This window comes from Mobula hypostoma, chromosome 2 (genome assembly GCF_963921235.1).
Source record: "Mobula hypostoma chromosome 2, sMobHyp1.1, whole genome shotgun sequence".
NCBI classification, from domain to species: domain Eukaryota; kingdom Metazoa; phylum Chordata; class Chondrichthyes; order Myliobatiformes; family Myliobatidae; genus Mobula; species Mobula hypostoma.
The window spans coordinates 17725460-17749960 of NC_086098.1; the positions used below are offsets into that span (position 1 = coordinate 17725460).

The 24501-nt window shown below is 41.1% G+C and overlaps 1 protein-coding gene across 1 annotated transcript in view; it reads left to right on the forward strand.

Moving 5' to 3' along the window:
* The first annotated feature begins 4629 nt into the window (after nucleotides 1-4629).
* The window catches only part of nus1 (NUS1 dehydrodolichyl diphosphate synthase subunit), a 29104-nt gene continuing 9232 nt past the window's right edge, over nucleotides 4630-24501 (forward strand). Inside the window, exons 1-4 of the mRNA XM_063033732.1 lie at nucleotides 4630-5202; nucleotides 15173-15298; nucleotides 19193-19345; nucleotides 24036-24138. Of these exons, the coding sequence (XP_062889802.1) occupies nucleotides 4905-5202; nucleotides 15173-15298; nucleotides 19193-19345; nucleotides 24036-24138 (680 nt within the window). The 5' untranslated portion in view covers nucleotides 4630-4904. The remainder of the gene's footprint in view (nucleotides 5203-15172; nucleotides 15299-19192; nucleotides 19346-24035; nucleotides 24139-24501) is intronic.

A 24501-nucleotide genomic window follows, 5' to 3' on the forward strand; every position in this document is an offset into this window, starting at 1 on the left:
CAGGACTTGAGATATGCATACGACCATCCACCTCCTGCTCCCATGGCTTCATGGGACCCTGATTGGGGGGGGGGGGGCAGGGGGTGCTAAGCAGGTGCTACACCCTGCCCAAGGGTGACCTGCAGGCTAGCAGGCAGAAGGAGCGCCTTACACCTCCTTTGGTGGAGAAGTATCTACACCCTGCTACCCCGTTAATTGATTAAGGTTGGTTAAAGCTGATTTACTCCAAATATGCTCCTCTATGTGTGTTTGTGATTTATATCAATAACTTGGAGTTTACAGCGATAATAATGGCAGGACCATCACTGCTCACCTCCAAGAGGACCACAACCTTGTCGTGGTTTGAAGACTTGCGTGCCTCAATGATCCAGAGAGCTATGTCGGCTGGAGTCAGGGCTTTATGCTTTGGATCTTGGTAGAGTCACCCATGCCAAATAGGACAAAGTGTAGAGGACAGACTAAGACTGGTCCTTCAGGTTGGGGGGTTCAGCTCAGGGCTAAGAACCCTGATTGGCAAAACAAAACTGTTATGGAAACATCAATGAAAAACTCTTTTACCTCTGAGTGTGATGGTGTTCCACAGTCTCCACTCGGGACTTGCATGAATGACAGCAGTGAAAATTGAGAGGAAGCTACTGACATGGTGAAGGAAGCCCTGAACACCGCCAGAGATGGAGGACCTTCATTGCTGCCTGAAACAGCAGCGGCATAACAGGCAGCAAGTAATTAAGTATGATTGCTCCCTGTTACATTAGAGGAAATCCATCTGCAAATTATGGATTTTGAACATGCACAATTAAGTAAAGCAATCCATAAGTTTTCAGAAATTACCCTGCACCTTCACAGGATGCACCTGATGTCCCAAAGTGAGCACTCAGTGTGGAGAAGAAGAATTTGTAATGTTACTCAGAAACACAGGCTCGTGATTCACCGAAAGCTGGAGTCAAAGGGTGAAAGGCTGACAAACAACACATCCATGAGTCTCTTCCGCGCTTACTGTTCTGTTTGTGTAAAGGTCTGCGGTTCTAATATTGATGTTACTAGTCAACCCATAATTCACAGAACCAAATCAAAAGTCATCCTTGATTCTGTGGGTCTGTTACTGTTTGGGTCACCGAAGATTCGAAGTTCATATATTAGCACAGTACGTATGCAGTATACAACTCTGAGATTCATCTTCCCACAGGCAGTCACAAAACAAAGAAAAATCATGGAACTCGTTCAAAGAAAAACATCAACCTCCCCACAACAAACATGCATAAAAAAACATTGTGCAAACAGCAAAAAACACAGAGTATAAAACACTAACCCATAAAGTCATCAAAAGGGTCCGGGCATTTTCGGTTCACCTCAGTTCAGTTGAATTTAGCACTGTGTCACTTGTTATCTGCAGTCCGCCCCGATCAAAGCTGAACAAAATAGCAATGAGAAAAGGAGTGACCAGAAAACAGAACCACATCATTACATAAACCACAGGGTCTAATCCACAAGCTGCTATCGGGAGCATGAAGACTTATTCTATCTTCAAAATGCTTTTGTTATTGGGAGCAGCCATGATTCCTGTTTTTCTTTTGTTGCTCATCTCTGTAGTACCCAGAGATGTAGCAACTTTCTGCTGCTTAAGTGAAAGCCTGCTTCATTAATTCAAGCAGCAGTGTTTTAGTAACCACCACCACAAGACTTGTCGCTATGGCAGGGGTCTGTGAAATCAAGCTTTTGCTTCAGATGCAGATTCACTTATTTATCACATGCAACTGAAACACACTGTGAAATGTGTCACTTGTGTGAACAAACAACACAACCAAACGATGCGGCGGGGCAGCCGGTGAATGTCGCCACACATTCAGGCACCAACATCGCATGCCCAAAGTTCTCAGCAGAACAACACCAAACACAAGAAATCAGAACACAACAAGCAACCAAATAACAGCAGCAAAATAAGCCCCACACATCAAAGTTCCTGGTGAACACAGCAGGCCAGGCAGCATCTCTGGGAAGAGGTACAGTCGACGTTTTGGGCCGGGGCCCTTCGTCAGGACTAACTGCAAGAAGAGATAGTAAGAGATTTGAAAGTGAGAGGGGGAGGGGGAGATCCAAAATGATAGGAGAAGACAGGAGGGGGAGGGATGGAGCTGAGAGCTGGACAGGTGATTGGCAAAAGGGATATGTCCCACTTTCAAATCTCTTACTAGCTCTTCCTTCAGTTAGTCCTGACGAAGGGTCTCGGCCCGAAACGTCGACTGTACCTCTTCCTAGAGATGCTGCCTGGCCTGCTGCATTCACCAGCATCTTTGGTGTGTGTAGCTTGAATTTCCAGCATCTGCAGAATTCCTCGTGTTTGAGCAAAATAAGCCGCTTTCCTCTCTCTTACTCATCCTCCCAGACACATACACAGTTCTCCAGTGCAGGCCATCTTTGGCCTCCAGAGGACTTGAGAATTCAAAGACGTGGGGCTTCATCTTCCCCAGCGAACTGACAGAGACTCACAGACTCAGACTTCCAATCAACCTTTGCAGACCTTTATCACAGATTGAGAGTACTGTATAGTTTGGCTGACCTTCAATGTTCAAAGTAAATTTTATTATCAAAGTATATGTCACCATATACAACCCTGAGATTCATTTTCTTGTGGGCATACTCAAAAAATTGATAGAATAACAGCTATAACAGAAGCAATGAAAGATCACCCAACTAGGGCATTCAACATAAGTGCAGAAGACAACAAACTATGAAACTATGAAAAGAAGGAATAATAATAAATGAATAAAGTATACATATCAAGAACATGAAATGAAGAGTCCTTGAAAGTCCCATGTGAACATTTCAATAATGGTCTGAGTGAAACTATCTTCTTCCAGATGGCAGCAGCAGGAAGAGACCTTGCCCCTGGGTGCTGGGGCTCCCTGATGATGGATGCTGCTTTCTTACGGCAGCATTTCATGTAGATGTGCTCAGTGGCTGGGAGGACTTTACCCTTCATAGACTGGGCCAAATCCACTATTTTTTGAAGGAATTTCCTTTCAAGGGCATTGGTGTTTCCATACTAAGCTGTGATGCAGCCAGTTGTTATACTCTCCACCACACATCTGTAGAAGTTTGTCAAAGTTTTAGATGTCATGCCGTATCTCCGCAAACTTCTAAGGAAGTCAAGATGCTGCCGTACTTTCTTCATAAGTGCACTTACGTACTGGGCCCAGAATAGGTCCTCCAATTAAGACTGGCTAATGGATCTTTGGTTTCCTTCTCCTCAAGTCGATAACCAGCTCATTGGTCTTGCTGGCATTGTGCAAGAGGTTGTTGTCATGGCACCACTCAGCCAGATTTTAAATCTCCCTCATTTATGCTGATACATCACTAGCTTTGATTGGACCTATGACAGTGGCATCATCAACTAACTTGAACATGGCATTGGAGCCATGCTTAGCCACAGTTTTAAGTGTAAACTGAGTAGATCAGGGGAATAAACACACAGCCTTGTGGTGCAACTGTGCTGATGGAGATTATGGAATAGCTGTTGTTGCCATTCTGAACTGACTGGGGTCTCCAAGGGAGGAAATCAATGATCCAGTTGCACAAAGGGGTATCGAGGCCAAGGTCTTGAAGATTATTGATTAGCATATATCTATAAAGTTCCACTTTTAATAGGACCAAGCATTAGCTGATGTGGTATCACTCTCCAGACTTTCAAACATTCATGCTAGGTTTTGTATTTGGAAAGTTTCTTAGTCTGTATGGCTCTGTGAAGACACCAGTTTGATGGAGAGCATTCTGACGGTTTTATCACAGCCTGATATGGAGTCTATAAGAGAAAATACGAGTAAATAAATAAATAAATACAAATAAATTCTTCTCGAGCTTCCCTTGTCGTGTATAAGTACACACATACATATATAAAGATATAAAGATAAATAAATAGGTACTGTGGTGGAGATACGTCTCTACCAAAGGAAGTACAAGGCCCTCCACTAGCCTGCAGGTCACCCTTTGACAAGGTGTAGCATATGGTTAGCCCACCCTGTCCCATCAGAGTCAGGTGGTGGATGGTCGTATGAACAGCTGGTGCATATCATAAGTACTGGATATGTGACCACTGACGCCAAGCAGACAATCTCTGAAGAGTATTGATAATGGCTGAGGTCGTCCATCTTGTAAAGACACTACCCTGAAGAAGACAATGGTAAACCACTTCTGTAGAAACATTTGCCAAGAACAATCATGCTCACGGAAAGACCAAGATCGCTTATGTCATATGACATGGCACATAACGATGACGATGACGGAAATAACTCGGAAAATGTGTAGCTTGGGTTGTTGATGGTTGGTTTGAGTTCTTCGCTGATCTTGGCAATCCATTTGTAAACCTTTCATCACCAGTGTGTTGTTCACTGCTGCTGCTGATGAGATAGATAAATAAATAGATTTTTTTAAAAAGAAGGCTGAGAACATGAGTTGTAGTCCACAACATTGGTCTGTGACGATAAACTTGATTTTTCATTCAGAGCTGTGGAACCATCTCCTTTGGATCATCACCTCAGCTCTGGAGTCTGCGGTTGTGGTTCCGCTCCTCCAGCGGAGGGGGCGCTGAGCTCGGGCTCCGAGCCCCGTCCCCTTCTTGCCGGTGGCCGACGGTCGACGTGTTACGAGCGGAGGGAGCCCGTGAACCAATGCCCGCCTTCCATGTGTTGCTTCAGTCAAAGGTGAAAGTTAGCGACTCGCTTTGAAGCCGAAGCAAAGATGGCCCCGCTGGTTCTGGGGAGTTGGCACTGATTGAGCGATCACCGCGGGGAAAGGAGCCCCCCGAGTGGGCAACCGCGGCCGCTCTGCCCCTTCCTCCGATGTGATATCCCGGCCGTATTCCCGCCCAGAGAGTTTGGTGTCGTGGCGGCCTCCCCTCCCGCGATCGCATGGCGGTGTTCGAGCTGGTGTGGCGGCTGCTGCACGCCGTGCTGTGGCTGCAGCGGGCGCTGGGCGCCTGGCTGCGGCGCGGAGCGGGCGCCTGGGCGCGCTGGAACGCGGCGCTGCAGAACAAAGGGCGGAGCCGGCGGTCGCGCTGGCGGGCCGACGGGCGCGGGCTGAAGAAGCTGCCGCTGCACCTCGGGCTGGTGGTCACTGAGGAGGAGAGCAGCTACACCGACATCGCCAGCCTGGTGGTCTGGTGCATGGCCGTGGGCATCTCCTACGTTAGCGTCTATGACAACCAAGGTAAGTTTGGATGGAGACGTGGATGGTCCCGGTGCATGCCGATGGGAGTAGGCAGTTGAAGTGGTTCGGCACGGACTAGTACTTTTCTGTGACGCTTAAGAGTCGTCAGGCACAAACCAGGGCCCTGGATACAATCTTACTACTGGGTTAAAACACCGGTGATTCATTCCCATTTCACAATGCACTCGGGGTTTATAGTTTAAATCAGATGACTTGCTCGTGACATTCTCTCTCTCTCTCTCTCTCTCTAATGGTAATCGGTGTAATTTACGGTTTCGTTTAGTGGTGGACGTGTAGCTTTAAGGTTTCGTGCAATTTAGCGAAATCCTGGCGCTGTTGGAAATCTGAAACTCCTCGACGGAATGAATGGGCAACACTGAACAGCGGAAGAAGCAGGAATTCATGTTTCAAGCCCTTGACCTTTCAATAGAATAGTTTTCTGCTTGTGGGTGGGTCAGCTGACCTATACCCATTGATTTCTTTTAGTTGTAAACACCTACCCTGGCAAATAATTAAAATCTCAAATATTTCGATGCTGTTGCCAATCTAATTTATTTTGTAGGCAGAGGTGCATAATTAAGTTCAAGTTTTAGAATTTAACAGATATAGTGTCCTGAATGTCACCACAATTAATGGTGAGCCTCATAAATATTGGGGTAGATGACCAAGCATTTTATCAAAGAAAAAGATTTTGCGTCACAGTTGGAAGTGGTAGTGGAATAGTTGAAACATATTTGGGAGGGTTTTGTGGAGCTTCAGGCCTCTTTAACTATCTGAAAGCACCACTACTACAGAACAGTGAAAATATGAGACGGTTAGGAGGACCAATTTGGAGGAGTTCTGATCTCTTGGAAATTATTGGACAGGCAAAATTTAGAAATGAGGGGGGAAACTGGAGGAGAAATAAGATGAGAACTTTAAACCAAAACATGATTTTACCAGGTCCCGAAGTCAGCAGTTAAGAAAAAGAGTAACGGGTAAGTGAAAGTTGATCCATTTTTGAGGAAATTCTGTATTGTCTTTGCATCTGGCTGCCCAAATGAGCCAAGGGGGTCTAACTGCAGTGTTGTTAAAGGTCAGCCCAATATAATAAGACGTAGGAACAGAATTAGACCATTCGGCCCATCAAATCTGCCATGCCATTCCATCATGGATCCTGGATCCCACTCAACTCCATACACCTGCCTTCTCGCCATATGCTTTGATGCCCTGACTGATCAAGAAACCCACCTTAAATATACCCACAGTCTGTGGCAGAGCATTCCACAGATTCGCTACTCTCTGGCTAAAACAAAAAATCCTTCTTATCTCTGTTCTAAAAGGTCACTCCTTAGTTTTGAGGCTGTGCCCTCAGGTTCTGGATACCCTCACCATAGGAAATGTCCTCTCCACATCCACCCTATCTGGTCCTTTCAACATTCAGTGAGATCCCTGTACATTTTTCTAAATTCCAGTAAGTACAGCCCAAGCTGCCAAACCCCTTCATTCCTGGAATCATCCTTGTTTACCTCCCTTGGACTCTCCAATTACAACACCTCCTTTCTGAGATACGGAGCTAAAACAATGCTCCAAGTGCAGCGTAACTAGTGTCTTATAAAGCCTCAGCATTTTGTGCTTGCTTTTATATTCTATTTCCCTTGAAATAAATGCCAACATTGCATTTGTCACCTTTACCACAGACTCGACTTATAAATTAACCTTCTGGGAGTCTTGCATGAGGACTCCTAAGTCCATTTGCACTTCTGATGTTTGAACCTTCTTCCCTTTATTGTTCCTTTTACCAAAATACATTGTCATACATTTTCTAACACTGTATTCCATCTGCCGCATTTTTGCCCATTCTTCCAATTTGTCTAAGGCCTGCTGTGATCGCATTGCTTCCTCAGCACCACCTACCCCTCCATCTATCTTCATATTATCCGGAAACTTTGCCACAAAGCCATCAATTCCATTATCCTCTTCGCTCTTCATAATCATGGGACCTTACCATTAAACACAGAATTGGTGTTTTCTTATATGTGGGGAACATACTGAATGTTGCTTACAAAGAAATACATCAGAGTTCAAAGTAAATTTTATTGTATGTCACCATATACAACCTGGAGGTTCATTTTCCTGTGGGCATACTCAGCAAATCTACAGATTAGTAACTAACAGGATCGCTAATTTTTGTAAAATTTTCCATTCAAAGGCTTTGGTGTTTCCATACCGAGGCTGTAATATAGCCAGTCAATATGGTCTCCACTATGCATCTGTAGAAGTTTCAGTGGGTTTTATTTTTTTTTGTTAGTTAACAGGCTTACTTCTGTTTTCTAGACACTTTGATGCAGAGTATGGGGAATAGCATTTAAAGTCCACTTACGAGCTTGGTTGTTTCTTTCTGTTGTCATTATTCTTTGCAATTTTTAACGGTCGTTCTTTGCACTTGATAATGTTTCCTTTTTCTCCGTTGATCATAGAAGAATTGTAAGTTTAATCTAAATAATTACACAATCCTGCATTCTGGCTGTTTGGGTTGTGGAAGTTTGCCCTTGCTCAGTTCGTGAATCACTACCCAAAATTATGACATACAGAATCTATGTGGAAAAAAGTAAATAAATTAACACAGTTGCATTTCTTGAGGTGTGCAGATGATGCGGCTTCACATAAGGAAAATCACAAAATGGCCGCTTTTTAGTAACTGCCCCTGCATTATGGGGGGTACTTGTAGTAACTTGGGCTTGATAAAATCTAAATAAGTTAAAACTTTGATTGTTGACTGTTGAGATGACTTTTTGTAACTCCATTGGCTTGTGCACTTTGCGATATACATCTATTATTGAAATAATTGGTTCAAGAAAGATATTTAATGTTTTTGCTGTTGTAACATTAGCTTTAAAAGAATGATACTATTTGCTTTAAGACTTTAAAACCAATCTCCCACTTTTTTTTAGCCAGACATTCTCAATACAAATCCTGATTTCATTACACTTTGAGCTCAAATTGACCACCAGAAAAATAAGCATAGATGTTTAAGTATAAATGATTATTGGTTTCATTTTATTTGCTCTTCCTTTCTTGTTAATGTACAAGATGGTCATTCTACAAGATTCTGAATGATCTTCTACCTCACTTCCATTGTTCTGTTCTAACTCCTTATCTGCAATTACTTTAATATTCAGAAATTTGTTGGAACTCTGCTTTACATGCATTCAGTGTTTGAGCCTCCATAACCTTCCTAGGTAGAGTAATGTCAAGATGCACTGCTCTGACATGGCGTGTGTAAAATGGGATTTTATTCCTGAACAAGCCCCACTATTCATAAAAACTAAGGCCGTTGAAAGCATCTCAAGTTTTTGCGAAAGAGCACCTTTGAGGAGCTCTCTTGGTCCGTCAACTCAGCCTTGATAGTAGGAAGAGCTAATCTGAAGCAAAAATTACTGGCCAACTTTTAACTGATGTGCAATGGAGAGCATACTGACTTAGGGAATGATAGTGTGGTACTCTAGATGTAGCAAAACAAATCACAAAGCACTCCAACAGGTGATTAGGATGACTCAGCACTTCATTGGGACTCAACTACCAGACCTGGAGAAAATCCACAACTCTCGATGTCTACGGCGCACTCGTAGCATCGTTAAAGACCCATTCTGGACACTATCTGTTCAATCTCCTGCCATCTTGTAGGAGATACGGAAGCATCGTAGCCAAGGGCTGTTGTGCAGCTGAATAATTCCACATCCTGGCTTGCCAATGGCCTCTGTGTGTTATGGACTATCAAAGTCACTTGTTGCATGTAAATATAGGATTTTTTTATATAATGAAGCTGTATCGCTTGCATTGTAAATATCTGCTTTGCACAGAGTGAAGTAGCATCACAATCTTGTTGTCTTGAGCAAAGACAATAAAGTTCTATTCTAATGTAGAGTAATGCACAGACTTGGTGGATCAAAGAGCTTGTCTCTATGTTGTATGACTCTTGATCATCGCAAAGCATCCACTGATTTCTTCCTTGTCTATCATGCTAGATACACCCTCAAAGAACTTGTACAGATTAGTCAAATGTGACTTCCTTTTCATAAATTCCATGTTTGCTCTGCTCAGTAACTTGTTTCTAAATGTTTTGATATCTCATCCCTTCTGATGGATTCTCGTATTTCCTACATCTGGCTAAAGGGGTTTAAGTGTCCTTCCTCTTTTCTTAAATAGTGAAGCCACATTTGCCACACTTAACTGCAGGAATCATTTTGGAATCTATGAAAGATGATTACAGAGCATCCACCGTATCACAATCAGAATCAGGTTTAACTTTGCGGCAGCAGTACAATGCAATACCCAAGTATAGAGAAAACTGAACTACCGTAAGTACATAATGTATATTAATTAGTTAAATTAAGTAAGTAGTACAAAAATAGAAGTTTAAAAAAGTAGCGAAGTACTGTTCATGGGTTCAGTGTCCATTCTGAAATCAGATGGCAGAGGGTAAGGTATTGCTCCTGAATGGTTGAGTGTGTGCCTTCAGGCTTCTGAACCTCCTTCCCGATGGTAACAATGAGAAGAGGACATGTCTTGAGTGGTGGATGCCAATTTTTTGAGGCATCGCTCCTTGAATATGTCCCGGACGCTATGGAGGATGGAACTGACTGACTGATTTTACAACTCTCTGCATCTTACTTTGATCCTGTGCAGTAGCCCCCCACCCCCCTCCATACCAGATGGTGATGCAGTCAGTCAAAATGCTCTCCACAGTACATCTGTAGAAATTTTCATGTGTTTTAGGTGACATTCCAAATCTCCTGAAATTCATAATGAAATATAGCTGCTGTCTTGCCTTCTTTATAGCTGCATCATTATGTTGGGACCAGATTAGATCCTCAGAGATGTTAACGCCCAGGAACTTGCAATTGCTCACTCTCTCCACTTATGATCCCTCTGAAGACTGGTGTGTGTTCCCTCGTCTTACTGTTTCCAAAATCCACAATCTGCTACCTCTCTTTCAAAGCTCTCTGATGATCATTCGGTCATTATCAGTTTTTAGGCTCATTATTTTCTCCATTTTATTTCATTTCCTCATTTGTGCTATTGAATCTTCAGTATTTCTTGGAACTTTTTGTCAGTTTCCATGAAGTCGGGCATGAAATACCTGTTTATTCCTCTGCTGTTTCTTTATTTCACATTACATATATCAGTTTCTCAATATATATATCGATTTCTCCTATTCAGAGTCATAGAAAAATACAGCGTGGGAACAGGCCATTCAGCCCATTGTAGTCTGCACTGGGCCATTTAAACTGCCTACTCCCATCGACCTGCATCAGGATCATAGCCCTCCTGCTATTCATATACCTATCCAAACTTTGCTTAAACATTGAAATCAACCTCACATGCACCACTTGCGCTGGCAGTTTGTACCACACTCTCACGACCCTCTGAGAGGCTGCCTCTCGTGTTCCCCTTAAACTTTTCACCTTGCATCCTTAACCCATGACCTCTAATTGTAGTCACACCAAACTTCAGTGGAAAAAGCATGCTTGCATTTACTCTATCTATACCCCTCATAATTTTGTATACCTCTATCAAATCTCCTGTCAATCTTCTACATTCCCAAGAATAAAGTCCTAAACTGATCAGTTTTTCCTTACAACTCAGGTCCTTACTGTAGTAGGATTTGAGTGCAAGAGTAATTTGTTCTCAGATTAATCTTTCTGCAATGGTAAACAATTCCCTCCCCCTCCCCTCTTCCTCTGTTCCCCTCTCTGGCCTGTTACCTCTTCTAGCCAGCCTATCGTCTCCCCCTGGGTTCATTCTCCTGTCCTATCAGATTCTTGCTTCTCCAGCCCTTTACCTTTTTCACCCACTTGGCTTCCCTATCGTCTTTCAGCCACACTCTTCTCCCCCCCCCACCCCCCACCTTTTTATTCTAGCGGCTTTCCCCCTTCCTTTCCAGTCCTGAAGAAGGGACTCGGCCCAAAACATTGACTGTTTATTCATTTCCACAGATGATGACTGACCTGAGTTCTTCCAGCATTTTGTGTGGTGCTTTGGATTTCCAGCATCTGTATTTGTTCTCATGTTTGTGATTTCCTTCTCCCATTGATGTCTATGAAAATCACATTTATCCATGTTAGTTTTATACTTTTTACATCCCTGCTCTTGCAAACAGTTTTTTAGTTTTTTGCTAGTTTACACACTTTATCTCCTTTGTCATGTTCTTGCACTTAGTGCTTTCATGAGCAAAATTAGAAACATTTTCTCTTGGCTTCAAAGCTGCCTTTAGTTTTAACTGTAGACCATGTATTAATCGTGTTCCTTAAAGCTGGTTAACAGATTGTGTGTGCTGACTTCCCTCATAATTTGCGAGAAACAGTGACAAAGTACTTTGTCCAGAAAAATTAAGAATTTGGTTCCCAATAGAACTTACCTTCCAGTGAGCAGGCTGGAGAAAGGTGAGGAGCACATTTTAATGTAGCCATTGATTGAGTAGATGCCTGAGACTTGCAGTGTAGTTTGTGAAGTTAGTCCTGCTTTAAAGGTAACTTATGATAATCAAAAGAAACCGATCAGTATATTCTTGTTCAAGCCATAGCTTGTGAATGTGGCATTACTTGTATGAATTATGCAAGCGTCAACAGGACCATAAGCCAAGATTTGATGAGTTGAATCTGTTAGTAATGGTGACAAAAGATAATTTAACTACCCTAAATTGCAGTTGAAAAACCAGTAAATTCTCAGTTTGATAGCATTCTTTTATTATCTGAGAGTGCTTAATTTTCAGTCATAAATCTGTTTAAAGCAGTAATTGATTTTTCTGACCTCATTTATTACCCTCCATTACAATGTGCAATAGAATGTAATCAGGTTCTTTATCTTTGGACCGTAGATGTTGTCAGTTATTGTAACAAAGGCCAACAGCAATCTCATGGCTGGGTGTAACTCTCGTCCTATTGCAGTGAAGTCTGGAGGCTAGGTTGGGTTTAGTGAAGAATATAAATGTCTTCCAGAAACTATACCACCATAACTGTCATGAGCTTTCAGTGTACTGAAGTTACAGCACAAAGCTGCAATCTGAGAAAGACAAGACCATAAGACCTTGAGATGTAGGAGTAGAATTAGGCCATTTTGCCCATTGAGTCTGCTCCACCATTTCATTATTTTTCATCTCAGTCCCAATTTCCTACCTTCTCCCTGTATCTCTTCATGGTCCTGACCAATCAAGAATCTATCAGCCTCTGGCTTAAGGAATGGCAGAGACTGATACAGTTTGGCACCTGCAGAGTCGCAGGAGTTGTCAGTCAGCATTGAATTTAACTAGTACTGCCACAGGGAACTCCAGCTCCGGATTTTCCTTCAGGGGATTTACTCCTGAAGCTTTCCCTATGAGTAGGTATAGTTCCAAGGCAGCAGAGGTGGAGATGAGCTGACGAGTCCCATCTGCTCGAATAAACGAGTGATATAAGACAGGGCCCTCGGTGATGGTGGACATCAGCCTAAATTCAAACAAAAAAAACTCGAGTTTACAGCTATCTTCATCTAGAAAATTTATCCATCTCATCCTGCTAAGTTTCACAACACTTAGCTCTGAAGTGAAGATCCAGAACTATCTGTGTCAAGCTGTTCATATACACTTTCAACTTCCTCTTCCAGTCCTGAACTGGACATGTGTCATCCTTGAGTTTGCTGGGTTAAAGTTCTAGAATTACCATCACTGCTGTGGAAGTATCTTCAGCAGACTGCAGTGAACCAAACAGACGGACTGGTAGTTATCAATAACTTCATTTGAGAAGGGATCACCTCTCCCTTCTCGAATGAAGTTATCTGTAACTGTCAGAATCCCTACATACCAGATTTGAATTAAAACACAATTGAAGCTGTTCGTCCAACTCTGTGCTTCTACCATATATCATTTCTTACTTGCCTAGCTCATGTTGTAATGCCCTAAGTCGTCGTCTTGTCTGAGAAAATAATGATCAGTTGTGCCAGAATAACTTAGTGGACAAATTTAAAAATGTATGTTTTAATTGTGCAATTAATCCAAATTAGTGTCTCATGATATAGTCCTTCAGATGGTCCATGTTGTTTCCTCAAATAACCTGCAAAAGCAAAATTATAGCATTGGAATTTTATCCACTTTGTCGCAGTGGATGAAATGGATAAACTGTACTATGTCTATATATTGTATATTAATATAGTTTGTTATACAGTATATTGGCTAAGTTCCACAGAATTTTTTGTTTGCCGTAGAAATAATTTATAACAAACTTTGACAATCTATGACCCCTAACACATTTCTTCATTGCCTGGCTGTGATTTGAGCTCTGTGGACAGCTGAGTTTTGCTTGGTAATACAAGTAGTCCTTGACTCTTTCTGGCTATTAATGAGTTTATGATTAGTAACTAACTTTCAAATCTGTCTTTGTTTCATCTCTTTCATGACTGGTTAACAATTTATCAGCTGCTAATTTGAACTGCAAGGTAGTGTAGTGGTTGGCACAATGTTTTACAGTACAATCGACTTGGGTTCAATTCCCGCTGCTATCCGTAAGGAGTTTGTACGTTCTCCCTGTGGGTTTCCTCCTGTAGTCCAAAGACGTGCTGGTTGGTAGGCTAATTGGTTTTGTAAATTCTCCCGTGACTAGGTCAGGGTTAAATCGGGGATTGCTGTTAGAAGGGCCTATTGCGTGCTGAATCTCAATTAATACTTTTAAAATTAACCGTTGGCACAGTATCATTTTTACCAATATTTGCTTCCCAGCTTACATTTGAGAGGCCTAGAGCTGTTTTCCACAATAATGTTACAAGCTTTATTATAAACGTGATTAGGTTTTAGTCGTTCAAGCTATAAAATCTGTCATTGCACCATGTAATGATGGGAGATCAGGCGGTGGTTAAGATATATTTTCAAGCAATGAGGAAAGAATTAAAAATTTAAGAGCCTGGCATCTGGTCAAATAAAGACACTGCAATTGGTTGTGGAGCAATGGAAATGAAGGATGCACATTCAGCCAAATTTCAGAGATCGTAAGGCTTACACAGGGGCATATGGATAAATGGATGACACTGTATCTGAACAGTAGGACAGGTATTGCACTTTATTCTAATTGAATTGTGCTGTTTTATGATACCAGTCTTTAGTACAGGAACAGTTAGCTCAAATTCTTACCTTGAAATACTAGACAATATTAAAATGCACTTGTGGCTATTGTTTCTATTAATCAAACTATTGTGCACTGAGTAATTTGACCGCTTTTTTCTGCAAATAGTAAAGCCTTGACCTGTTACAATTATTTTTCTTACCCCAGGTTCTAAATGGTGTTGCTAATATTCATCTTAATAATAAATGTACTCAAATTTGAAAGCTTTTTTTTTATCCAGTCAACTTTAGACTGAAGATACTGAGACTACAATTGGTTCTCTGAGGCAAGACTTTGAGGCAGTTTTGCTCATGTAGAGTATATCATAGCAGTACAGCTAGAGGAGGCACTTGCAAATATGGGATGTTGCTCACAAACCCTTCTATTAGTTCAAAGAAAATTTATTTTCGAAGTACATGTGTCACCATATACAACCCTGAATTTTGTGTTCTTGTGGGCATACACAGTAAATCCGAGAAACACAATAGAATCAATAAAAGACTATACCCAACAGGGCGTACAAACAACCAATATGAAAAAATGCCAAACTCTGCAACTACAAAAGAAAAAGAAATACGAACTTCAAACAAGAGATGAAAAGATCGTCCCTTTAGGTTATTGTTACCTAAAAAATAAGTTATTTTTGCCATGAATACCAGAAGTGAAAATGCTACTGGTTTTTGGCTTTTGTATACTCCAAGAATGGTCTCTGTATCTTGTCTCAAATGCAGGTGCTGTCATTGACTGATGCCCTTGGTAAAGTCACTGACCAGTCTCAGCTGCTTCAGTAGTACTGCTATCACCTATGTTGTTGCCTTGCTTATTGTAATCACTGTTTTTAATCATCTGACTCTTTTCAGGTATTTTCAAGAGAAATAATTCCAGATTAATGGAGGAAATCTTAAAACAACAACAAGAATTACTAGGTCTGGATTCTTCAAAGTATTCTACTGAATTTTTAAATAGCAGCAGGAAAGCTGAACAAGGTGGGTAACCTCTCAATATGTTTGAACATCGAATAGTACAGCACAGTACAGGCCCTTCAGCCCACAATGTTGTGCCGACCCTCAAACCCTGCCTTCCATATAACCCCGCCACCTTAAATTCCTCCATATGCCTGTCTAGTAATCTCTTAAACTTCACTAGTGTATCTGCCTCCACCACTGACTCAGGCAGTGCATTCCACGCACCAACCACTCTCTGAGTAAAAAACCTTCCTCTAAGTATCCCCCTTGAACTTATCACCCCTTACCTTAAAGCCATATCCTCTTATATTGAGCAGTGGTGCCCTGGGGAAGAGGCGCTGGCTATCCACTCTATCTATTCCTCTTATTATCTTGTACACCTCTATCATGTCTCCTCTCATCCTCCTTCTCTCCAAAGAGTACAGCCCAAGCTCCCTTAATCTCTGATCATAATTCATACTTTCTAAACCAGACAGCATCCTGGTAAATCTCCTTTGTACCCTTTCCAATGCTTCCACATCCTTCCTATAGTGAGGTGACCAGAACTGGACACAGTACTCCAAGTGTGGCCTAACCAGAGTTTTATAGAGCTGCATCATTACATCGTGACTCTTAAACTCTATCCCTCGACTTTATGAAAGCTAACACCCCATAAGCTTTCTTAACTTCCCTATCCACCTGTGAGGCAACTTTCAGGGATCTGTGGACATGTACCCTCAGATCCCTCTGCTCCTCCGCTCCTCCACACTACTAAGTATCCTGCCATTTACTTTGTACTCTGCCTTGGAGTTTGTGCTTCGAAAGTGGACCACCTCACACTTCTCCGGGTTGGACTCCATCTGCCACTTCTCAGCCCACTTCTGCATCCTATCAATGTCTCTCTGCAATCTTCGACAATCCTCTACACTATCTACAACACCACCAACCTTTGTGTCGTCCGCAAACTTGTCAATCCACCCTTCCATCACCACATCCAGGTTGTTAATAAAAATCACAAAAAGTAGAGGTCCCAGAACAGATGCTTGTGGGACGCCACTAGTCACAATCCTCCAATCTGAATGTACTCCCTCCACCATGACCCTCTGCCTTCTGCAGGCAAGCCAATTCTGAATCCACCTGGCCAAACTTCCCTGGATCCCATGCCTTCTGACTTTCTGAATAAGCCTACAGTGTGGAAACTTTTTGCTTTTGTAGAAACTGCTCCAGAGTTGGAATCATCTTGAAATATGACCAACAATGCACCCACCCTTTCCAGAGCCATTTCCTTCAGTATTTTTGGATATTTATTATCCAGACATTGATTTCTGTCTTTAACCCTATTAATTTTCCTAGTTGTATTCTTCACTAATACCCAGGGCCCTTTTAGCATTGTCAATAATCCCTCCCACCTGTCCAACAATCTTTTTGACCCCCTCTCCCTCCTCACCCCCCTCACTACCATCAATCAGGAATACCATAGCATTAGAACAAGGACTGTTAGGATGGGAAACAGCTTCTTCCCCCAGGCCAGGAGACTACTGAACTCCCTGCCAACCCCCAGGTCTCGATGTATGAAACACCAGTAGCGTGAAACTGTTTGTTTTTTTAACCTGTGTTATGAATACACCTTATTATTTGTGGTAATATTACTTGTGTTTTATGTGAGTTATAAGTTCTATACTGTGTTACGCATCTTGGTCTGGAGGAATGTTTCATTTGGTGGTACACCTGCATATGATTGACAATAAACTTGAACTTATAAAAGTTCATTAATACTATAATTCCTTATGATTGGGCTTGCATAGGGCGATGTGATGATAAGTTCATTCTTCTGAAATCTTGGAAGTAATGAATATACATAATATATATTCTTCATTAAACATAGAACAGAAGTAACTCACTTGGTTCTTCATCCCTACTTCACCATTAAATATAACCACAACTAGATTATTCACTTCATTACTCTTAAACTTAAGAAATATATATACTACCTCTCTGAATGTGTTTAGTGACTTGTCCTTCACTGTCTCCTGTGTTAGTGAATTCTATAGACTCGCAGCCTGCTGGGTGAAGAAACTTCTCCTGATCTGTCTTAAGTAACATACCTAAATACTGAGAGTGTGATCTTTGGGTATTGGATGCCTTGCTATCGTGAATACTGTTCTGTACCTGGTCTGCCTAATGCTGCTAGGGCTTTATCGATATCAGTTGGATCCTTTTGTGTGAAGCTGAGCGAAACCTACCCAGTCTCTCCTTGTACATCACTAGAAATCAGTCTAGTAGTAAATCTTTGTCTCATTCCCGTTGTGGAAGGAACATCTTTCCTTCGATTAAGAGCTCAAAACTTGCATGAAAAATTTAAATGTGATGTCACCTAAGCCGTCACTAAGCCAATGTACCATTTGCTTCCCAAGTGTTCTGTTACTGCATCTTTTATAGTGGATTCTAATGTTTTCTCTAGCTAGCTAGCCTATATTGCATTTTTTTTTGTAAATTGTGGAGATCTGTTTGTAGAAACTGTTCCCTAGTCTAAAGAAATTTGGTATATGAGCAACAGTATATCCACTGTTTCCATTTCTTTCAGTCTTTAGCCCTATTAGTGTTATGTTTCACTAATACCAATTTCCTCCAGTTCCACCTTCTCTAAACCCAAGGTTCCCTAACACATGTAGTCATTGTGCCATTTCTTTATTTCAAATTATAAATTCCTCGAATAAACTCTTCTTGGGCTTCCAGCTAGTACAGGTATCTGTACCTGGCAGGAACCCCAAGAAGAGTTTAATCGTCATGTATGCCGGGAAAGCACTAGATCCTTTTAAAAATCCTCTTTTTTTTTACTGTAGTAACATGCCTTCGCTAACCTTTCTTCATATATTGATAGAAACTATCATATATAGTCAGTTTTATTTCTTGAAAATTTGCACTTTGCTTCATATTTCTCCCACCCCTCCACCCACTCCTCATTCATTTTGTCCTCTTTTTAGCTGGATTTTAAATCGCTGCTGATCCTCACCCTGCTGTTTTAAAATTATAAATGCCTTGCTTGGATGTACCATTAACCCTGATATCCTTCAGAAGCCATGGTTTTGCTCTTTTTACTGCGTTCCTTCTACACCAGACAGCAGTGTGTAATTGTAATTCATGTATGCAATCTTTAAAAGCTGTCTGTTGCCTATCCACAGTCAACCCATAAATAAATTTCCCTATATTATGGTACTGCCCAGAAGAAGGCAATGGCAAACTACTTCTGTAGAAAAATTTGCCCAGAACAATCATGGTCATGGGAAGATCATGATTGCCTATGTCACACGATACGGCACATATTGAACGCATGATATTATGGGGAATTTTCCCCATATGATAGTCAATTTGTTTCTCCATTTTCCCTGTATTCTTTGTTCAGATTTGAGACCCTGGTTTTTAATTCTATTTCACTCGTGCAACCTGCATTCAACCATTGGCAGCATTTGTTAATGATGGCACTGTTTTAGCTAAATTTATTAAACAGATTCTTCTGAGAGGAAGTCAGTATGTGAAAAGAAATGGTGTAAGTGAAATCTTAATATTATAGAGCCACTTGAAGCATATCCCTAAAATAAATCATTTTAGGAAATTTTGCGCATTGATCCAAGTTTACATTGTTAGTTTATATGGATCTTGTGTAACGAAGCGGAAGGAGTGCAAAATTCACCCTCGTTCTTTTTTGTAAAGAATACATTTTTATTTGCCTGCTTGTTATTCTACTTTCCTAGCCAGTATTTTTGAAGTGAGGATGTGCTTTTGAAGTTTTCAGATAAAATAAGGTGCTATGTAAAATAAAAGAAATGTAGTTGATAAAATCCTATATTATAAACATCTGAACATTGTTGTCTCTGAATTTAGATTTTTTTAAAATCCAAATATTACTGCTGACTTACTACTATACTTTTATTTCAGTTTTATCTTGTCCGACCACAGTGAAAGTGCTTTCACCTGATGATGGGAAAGCCAATATAGTGAAAGCTGCAAAGAAGTACTGTCAATTAGTTGCTCAACAGCAAAGAAGGTCTGCTGATCTAAATGTGAATATTATGGACAGTTTACTCAGAGGTACGTGCCACCTGTTGGTCAGCGGAAGGAGTGCAAAATTGTAATTTGCTCATAGTTTTGAGAATGTGTTCAGACTATGTTAATTTAATTTCTGACAGTGATATGCTGTTACGTGTTCTTATACTTCGAACTTATTAAATATGACCATATAAAACATAACGTTCAAACTTTTATCACTGTCAACTTGAATTGTTTCCTTGTTTATTTCAATAAATTTAGTGTAAGATGACGAGAGGCATTGATTGTGTGGATAGTCAGAGGCATTTTCCCAAGGCTGAAATGGTTGCCACGAGAGGTCACAGGTTTAAGGTGCTGGGGAGTAGGTACAGAGGTGATATCAGGGTTAGGTTTTTTACTCAGAGAGTGATGAGTGCATGGAATGGGCTGCCGGCAACGGTGGTGGAGGCAGATACGATAGGGTCTTTTAAGAGACTTTTGGATAGGTACATGGAGCTTAGAAAAATAGAGGGCTATAGGTAAGCCTAGTAATTTCTAAGGTAGGGACATGTTTGGCACAACTTTGTGGGCTGAAGGGCCTGTATTGTGCTGTAGGTTTTCTGCGTTTTTAAGTGACTTCATATTGTAGCATCTCTTATGACAAATCTTTTTGTGTATTTTTAGGGCAGCAATGAAGATACTCTATCTCTGTCTGTCCTTAGCCATCTTCCCTTATTGTTCCCCAGGTGTGGTTCAGGGTCCTCAGTCGCACACAGATGTAGAAGGATTCTTATTGCTGTTTCTGTAGCAAACCTGCAGTCAGGTTTGTTAGCCCTGAGCTGAATCCCAGAACCTGGAGTACTGGTGGAGCACTCTTAGTCTGGCCTTTTGACCTGGTTGGCATGGGTGACCCTGCTGAGAGTCAAAGCACAAGGCCCTGACTCCAGCCAACATAGCTCTTTGTGGGTCATTGAGGCACACTTGCTTCCAAATCCTATGACAAGTTGTCGTCCTCTTGGAGTGGCAGTGCTTTCTGTCCACTGTATTTTCTAGATTTAAATAAAACAAAGCTGAATAATTAATAACTTAATAAATTTGTATGGCAGTCTGGCTTACTGCTCACTACTTGATCAAATATTCTGAGGATAATCATGGATAATCCCAACAAAAATATAAATATAATCATTTAACCTTGTATTTATTATGCATGACACATTTCACTGGAAAAAGTATCATTTGCCATGATTTGCATAGTCCATTTGCTTCACAACAACTTTATCAAACAATTTTGCACTGTACCACAAAATTAGGACATCTGACCAAAAGTAAATTTTAAAGTTGTAAATTTCAGAGCCAGCGATTTAAATTTATGTATAATTAAATTTGGAAGTGTACCAGATTCATAAGTTACAAGAATACTGTCTTGGTGGACGTCATAGTAGGAAGAAGGTTACAAGCAGGAGCACAGGGAAGTGGTGAAGGGGTCTGAAGTTGAGGATGCCAGTTTTACAAATTGGAACATTTTCAAACTGGCAGCCAGCATAGATTAATAAATCTTTGAATAGATGTGAGCAAGATTTGAGGCACATTGGATATCAGCAGCAGAAATTTGAAATTGCTTTTGCTTTATTATTGTCACATGTACCATGATACAGTGTAAAGCTTGTCCTGCATACTATTTATACAGATCAAGTCATTACACAGTGCATAAGAATGTAGAATAAAGTGTAAAAGCTACCGAAAAAGTGTAGTATAGGCAAACAATAAAGTGCAAGATCATAACGAGGTGGATTGTGAGGCCAAGAGCCCATCTTATCATACAAGAAGTCTGTTCAAAAGTGTAATAACTGGGATAGATACTGTCCTTGAGCCTGGCAGTATGTGCTTTCAGGCCTTTGTATTTTCTGGGAGAGGGGAGATGAGAGAATGTCCTGAAGGGTTTGTCTTTGATTGTGATTGTATTAAATGTACGTAGCTGGATACAGAGTAGAAGCTAGTTGGTCTGATTTGTATAGGAATAGCTGAATATGGAGGCTTCAACAGCAAAAGGTTGTGTGCCAGATCTGGTTCCAGCTACAGGTGATTTGAAGCAAGGGGCACTGCCAGAAATCTGAAAATGGAATTGGTCGTCTTACTGATGTCATGGAATTGTAGTTGGACAATCATTTTAGAGTGATACTTGGTTTTGATCAGATGCTTGAACGAATTTGGTGGTGGTGACAGTTGTGTTTTTTATCTTACCAACAGTTTTTCCCTTCAATTTGATCATCTATGCAGAACAAGGAATTAGAAAGATTAGCTAGTGGCTTGCTTTTGGGAGGTCAACTGGGTGCCATGAATGGATGTTGAACCTGCGACCGTTCTGGATCTTATTTAAGGGAAATTTGTAATTGAAAACACCAGAGAATGCTGATCTCTCCCAAACAATCTGCTTGGTACTAATGCACTGTAGGCAGAATTGAACACTAAAAAAACAATTAACATTCATTGATCTACACGTTAATTGGCACACTCTGTCAAATGTTCACGTGACTTGTTCTTCTGCTGTATTTGTATTGTCGTTTCCATTTTAATATGTTTGGACTGACCTATAAAGCAGGAAATAGTCTTATGCTATTGTTCTCCACTTTGTACAGTGCCTATAAAAAGTATTCATCCCCCCTTGGAAGTTTTCATGTTTTATTGTTCACAACATTGAAACATTGTGGATTTAATTTGGCTTTTTTGACACTGATCAACAGAAAAAGACTAATGTCAAAGTGAAAACAGATTTCTACAAAGTGATCTAAATTAATTACAAATATAAAACACAGGGTATAAGTATTCACCCCCTTTAATATGACACATCAAATCATCACTTGTGTAGCCAATTGGTTTTAGAAGTCACATAATTGGTTAAATGGACTGGTGAGTCAATATCCTGCCAAAAACTACACCATGAAGACAAAAGAACACTCCAAGCAACCCTGCAATAATGTTATTGAAAAGCACAATTCAGGAGGTGGATGCAAGACAATTTCTAAGGGATATCCCTTGGAGTACAGTTAAGTCAATCATCAAGAAATGGGAAGAATATGCACAGCTATAAATATGTCTAGAGCAGGCCATCTCAAAATCTGAGTGACTGTGTAAGAGGGGACTAGTGAGGGAGGCCAAGAGACCTATGACAGCTCTGGAGGAGTTACAAGCTTCAGTGGCTGAGATAGAGAGACTGTGCATACAACTGTTACCCTGGTGTTTCACCAGTCACAGCTTTATGGAAGAGTGGGAAAAACCCTCAGAAGCTTGGCTAGAGTTTGCCAGATGACATGTGGGAGACTGAAATCAACTGGAAGAAGGCTCTATGGTCTGACGAAACCAAAATTGAGCTTTTTGGCCATCAGATTAAACGCTATCTTTGGCATAAGCCGAACGCTGCATGTCATCAAAAACACACCATCGCGACTGTGAAGCATGGTGGCTGCATCATGCTGTGGGGATGCTTCACTGCAGCAGGCCCTGGAAGGCTTGTGAAGGTAGAGGGTAAAATGAATGCAGCAAAATACAGGGAAATCCTGGAGGAAAACCTGAGGCAGTCTGCAAGGGATCTGCGACTCGGTGGAAGATTTGTTTTCCAGCAAGACAATGATCCCAAGCATAAAGCCAAAGCCACATAGCAGTGGCTTAAAAACAACAAAGTTAATGTCTTGGAGTGGACAAATCAGAGTCCAGACCTCAATCCAATTGAGAATTTGGGGCTGGACTTGAAAAGGGCTGTTCACTCACGATTCCCATGCAATCTGACAGAGTTTGAGCAATTTTGTAAAGAAGAATGAAGTAATTGCATTGTCCAGATATGCAAAGCTGATTGAAACCTATCCACACAGACTGAAGGCTGTAATTGCTACCAAGGGTACATCTACTTGTAGCACCCTGGGAAAGGTTTCACTGCTAGCGTAATGGTCTTTCTGTAGAAGCAGTGTTTGGGTTATGGTTAGAGATGATGGATACTTGGAATGTGAGCTGGGTCTTTGTTCGGCGTGAGTTGAGAGAAGACGATGGAGAGATCTGGTCATAGGATATGACTTATGACTTGGTGGGGAAATGGTGATTCGACGGAGCTGGACGGCAAGATCGACAGAGAATCGGTGAATTGAGCTCCAACCTAGTGCATGTTTGTTTAATTATAATGTGCCCTTTTTGTTTTTTCTTTCTTTTCTTTACTAACCCTTTAGTTAAGATTCATAAATATAATTCCTTTAATCGTATGCAGTGTGCTGGCTGTTGTTTCTCGGCACTAAGCTGTAATGGGGTTGCAAATTACATAGCATCCACACAAACCAGTGATTGGGGTGGGAGAGCCATCTCAATCTCATGGGTTTGGCGGGACCAGAGTGTGCAAGGAAACCAGCGGGGTGACTTGAAGGGGGTGAGTAATTATGCAAGTATTTTGTGTTTAAATAATTGTAAAATTTAAGACCAATTTGTAGAAATTTATTTTCACTTTGCCACGAAAGAGTCTTTTATGTTAATCAGTGTCAAAAAAGCCAAATTAAATCCACTATGATTCAATGTTGTAAAACAATAAAACATGTAAACTTCCATGACGGTTGGGGATGGGGGTGAATACTTTTTCTAGACACTATGCATAGGTTTTAAGTAGATCACTGAACAGGAGACCTTTTCTCCTGCTCTGTAGATGGCGTGTGTTGTGTGATTTGATAGATATAATTGATACACAGGCTCAATTTATTTCATTTTTCCTCTCATTTAGAAGATTCTTCGGGTTTACCTGATCCAGATCTAGTTTTGAAATTTGGACCTGTAAGCAGCACTCTTGGCTTCCTGCCTTGGCACATCAGGCTTACTGAGATTATGTAAGTGCCTTTTGAACTTGATTGACAGACTATTTACAGTTTCTAAAGACGTGGATGCATTCTGATTGAGTTAAAAGTTACGTTCTTCTAAAGCAGAGGGGCTGCTTTCCATGGACGACGTGTACTGTCTTTGATGTACCGTGTTTTAGCAAAATATTTTGTAGGTATTGTCACTGATTACAAGCGGGAAATTTCTTTATACCAGGCTATGGAATAATGGATGGGAACCTGCAAGGCCCCAAAGAGAGGAATTATCATTCTTTCAGGTATTCTGGGATAGGATATGCTGTTGTGTTACTACATTCTTTAGGTGTAGGGCGGGGGTTCCCACCCTTTTTTATCCCATGGACCCCTACCATTAAC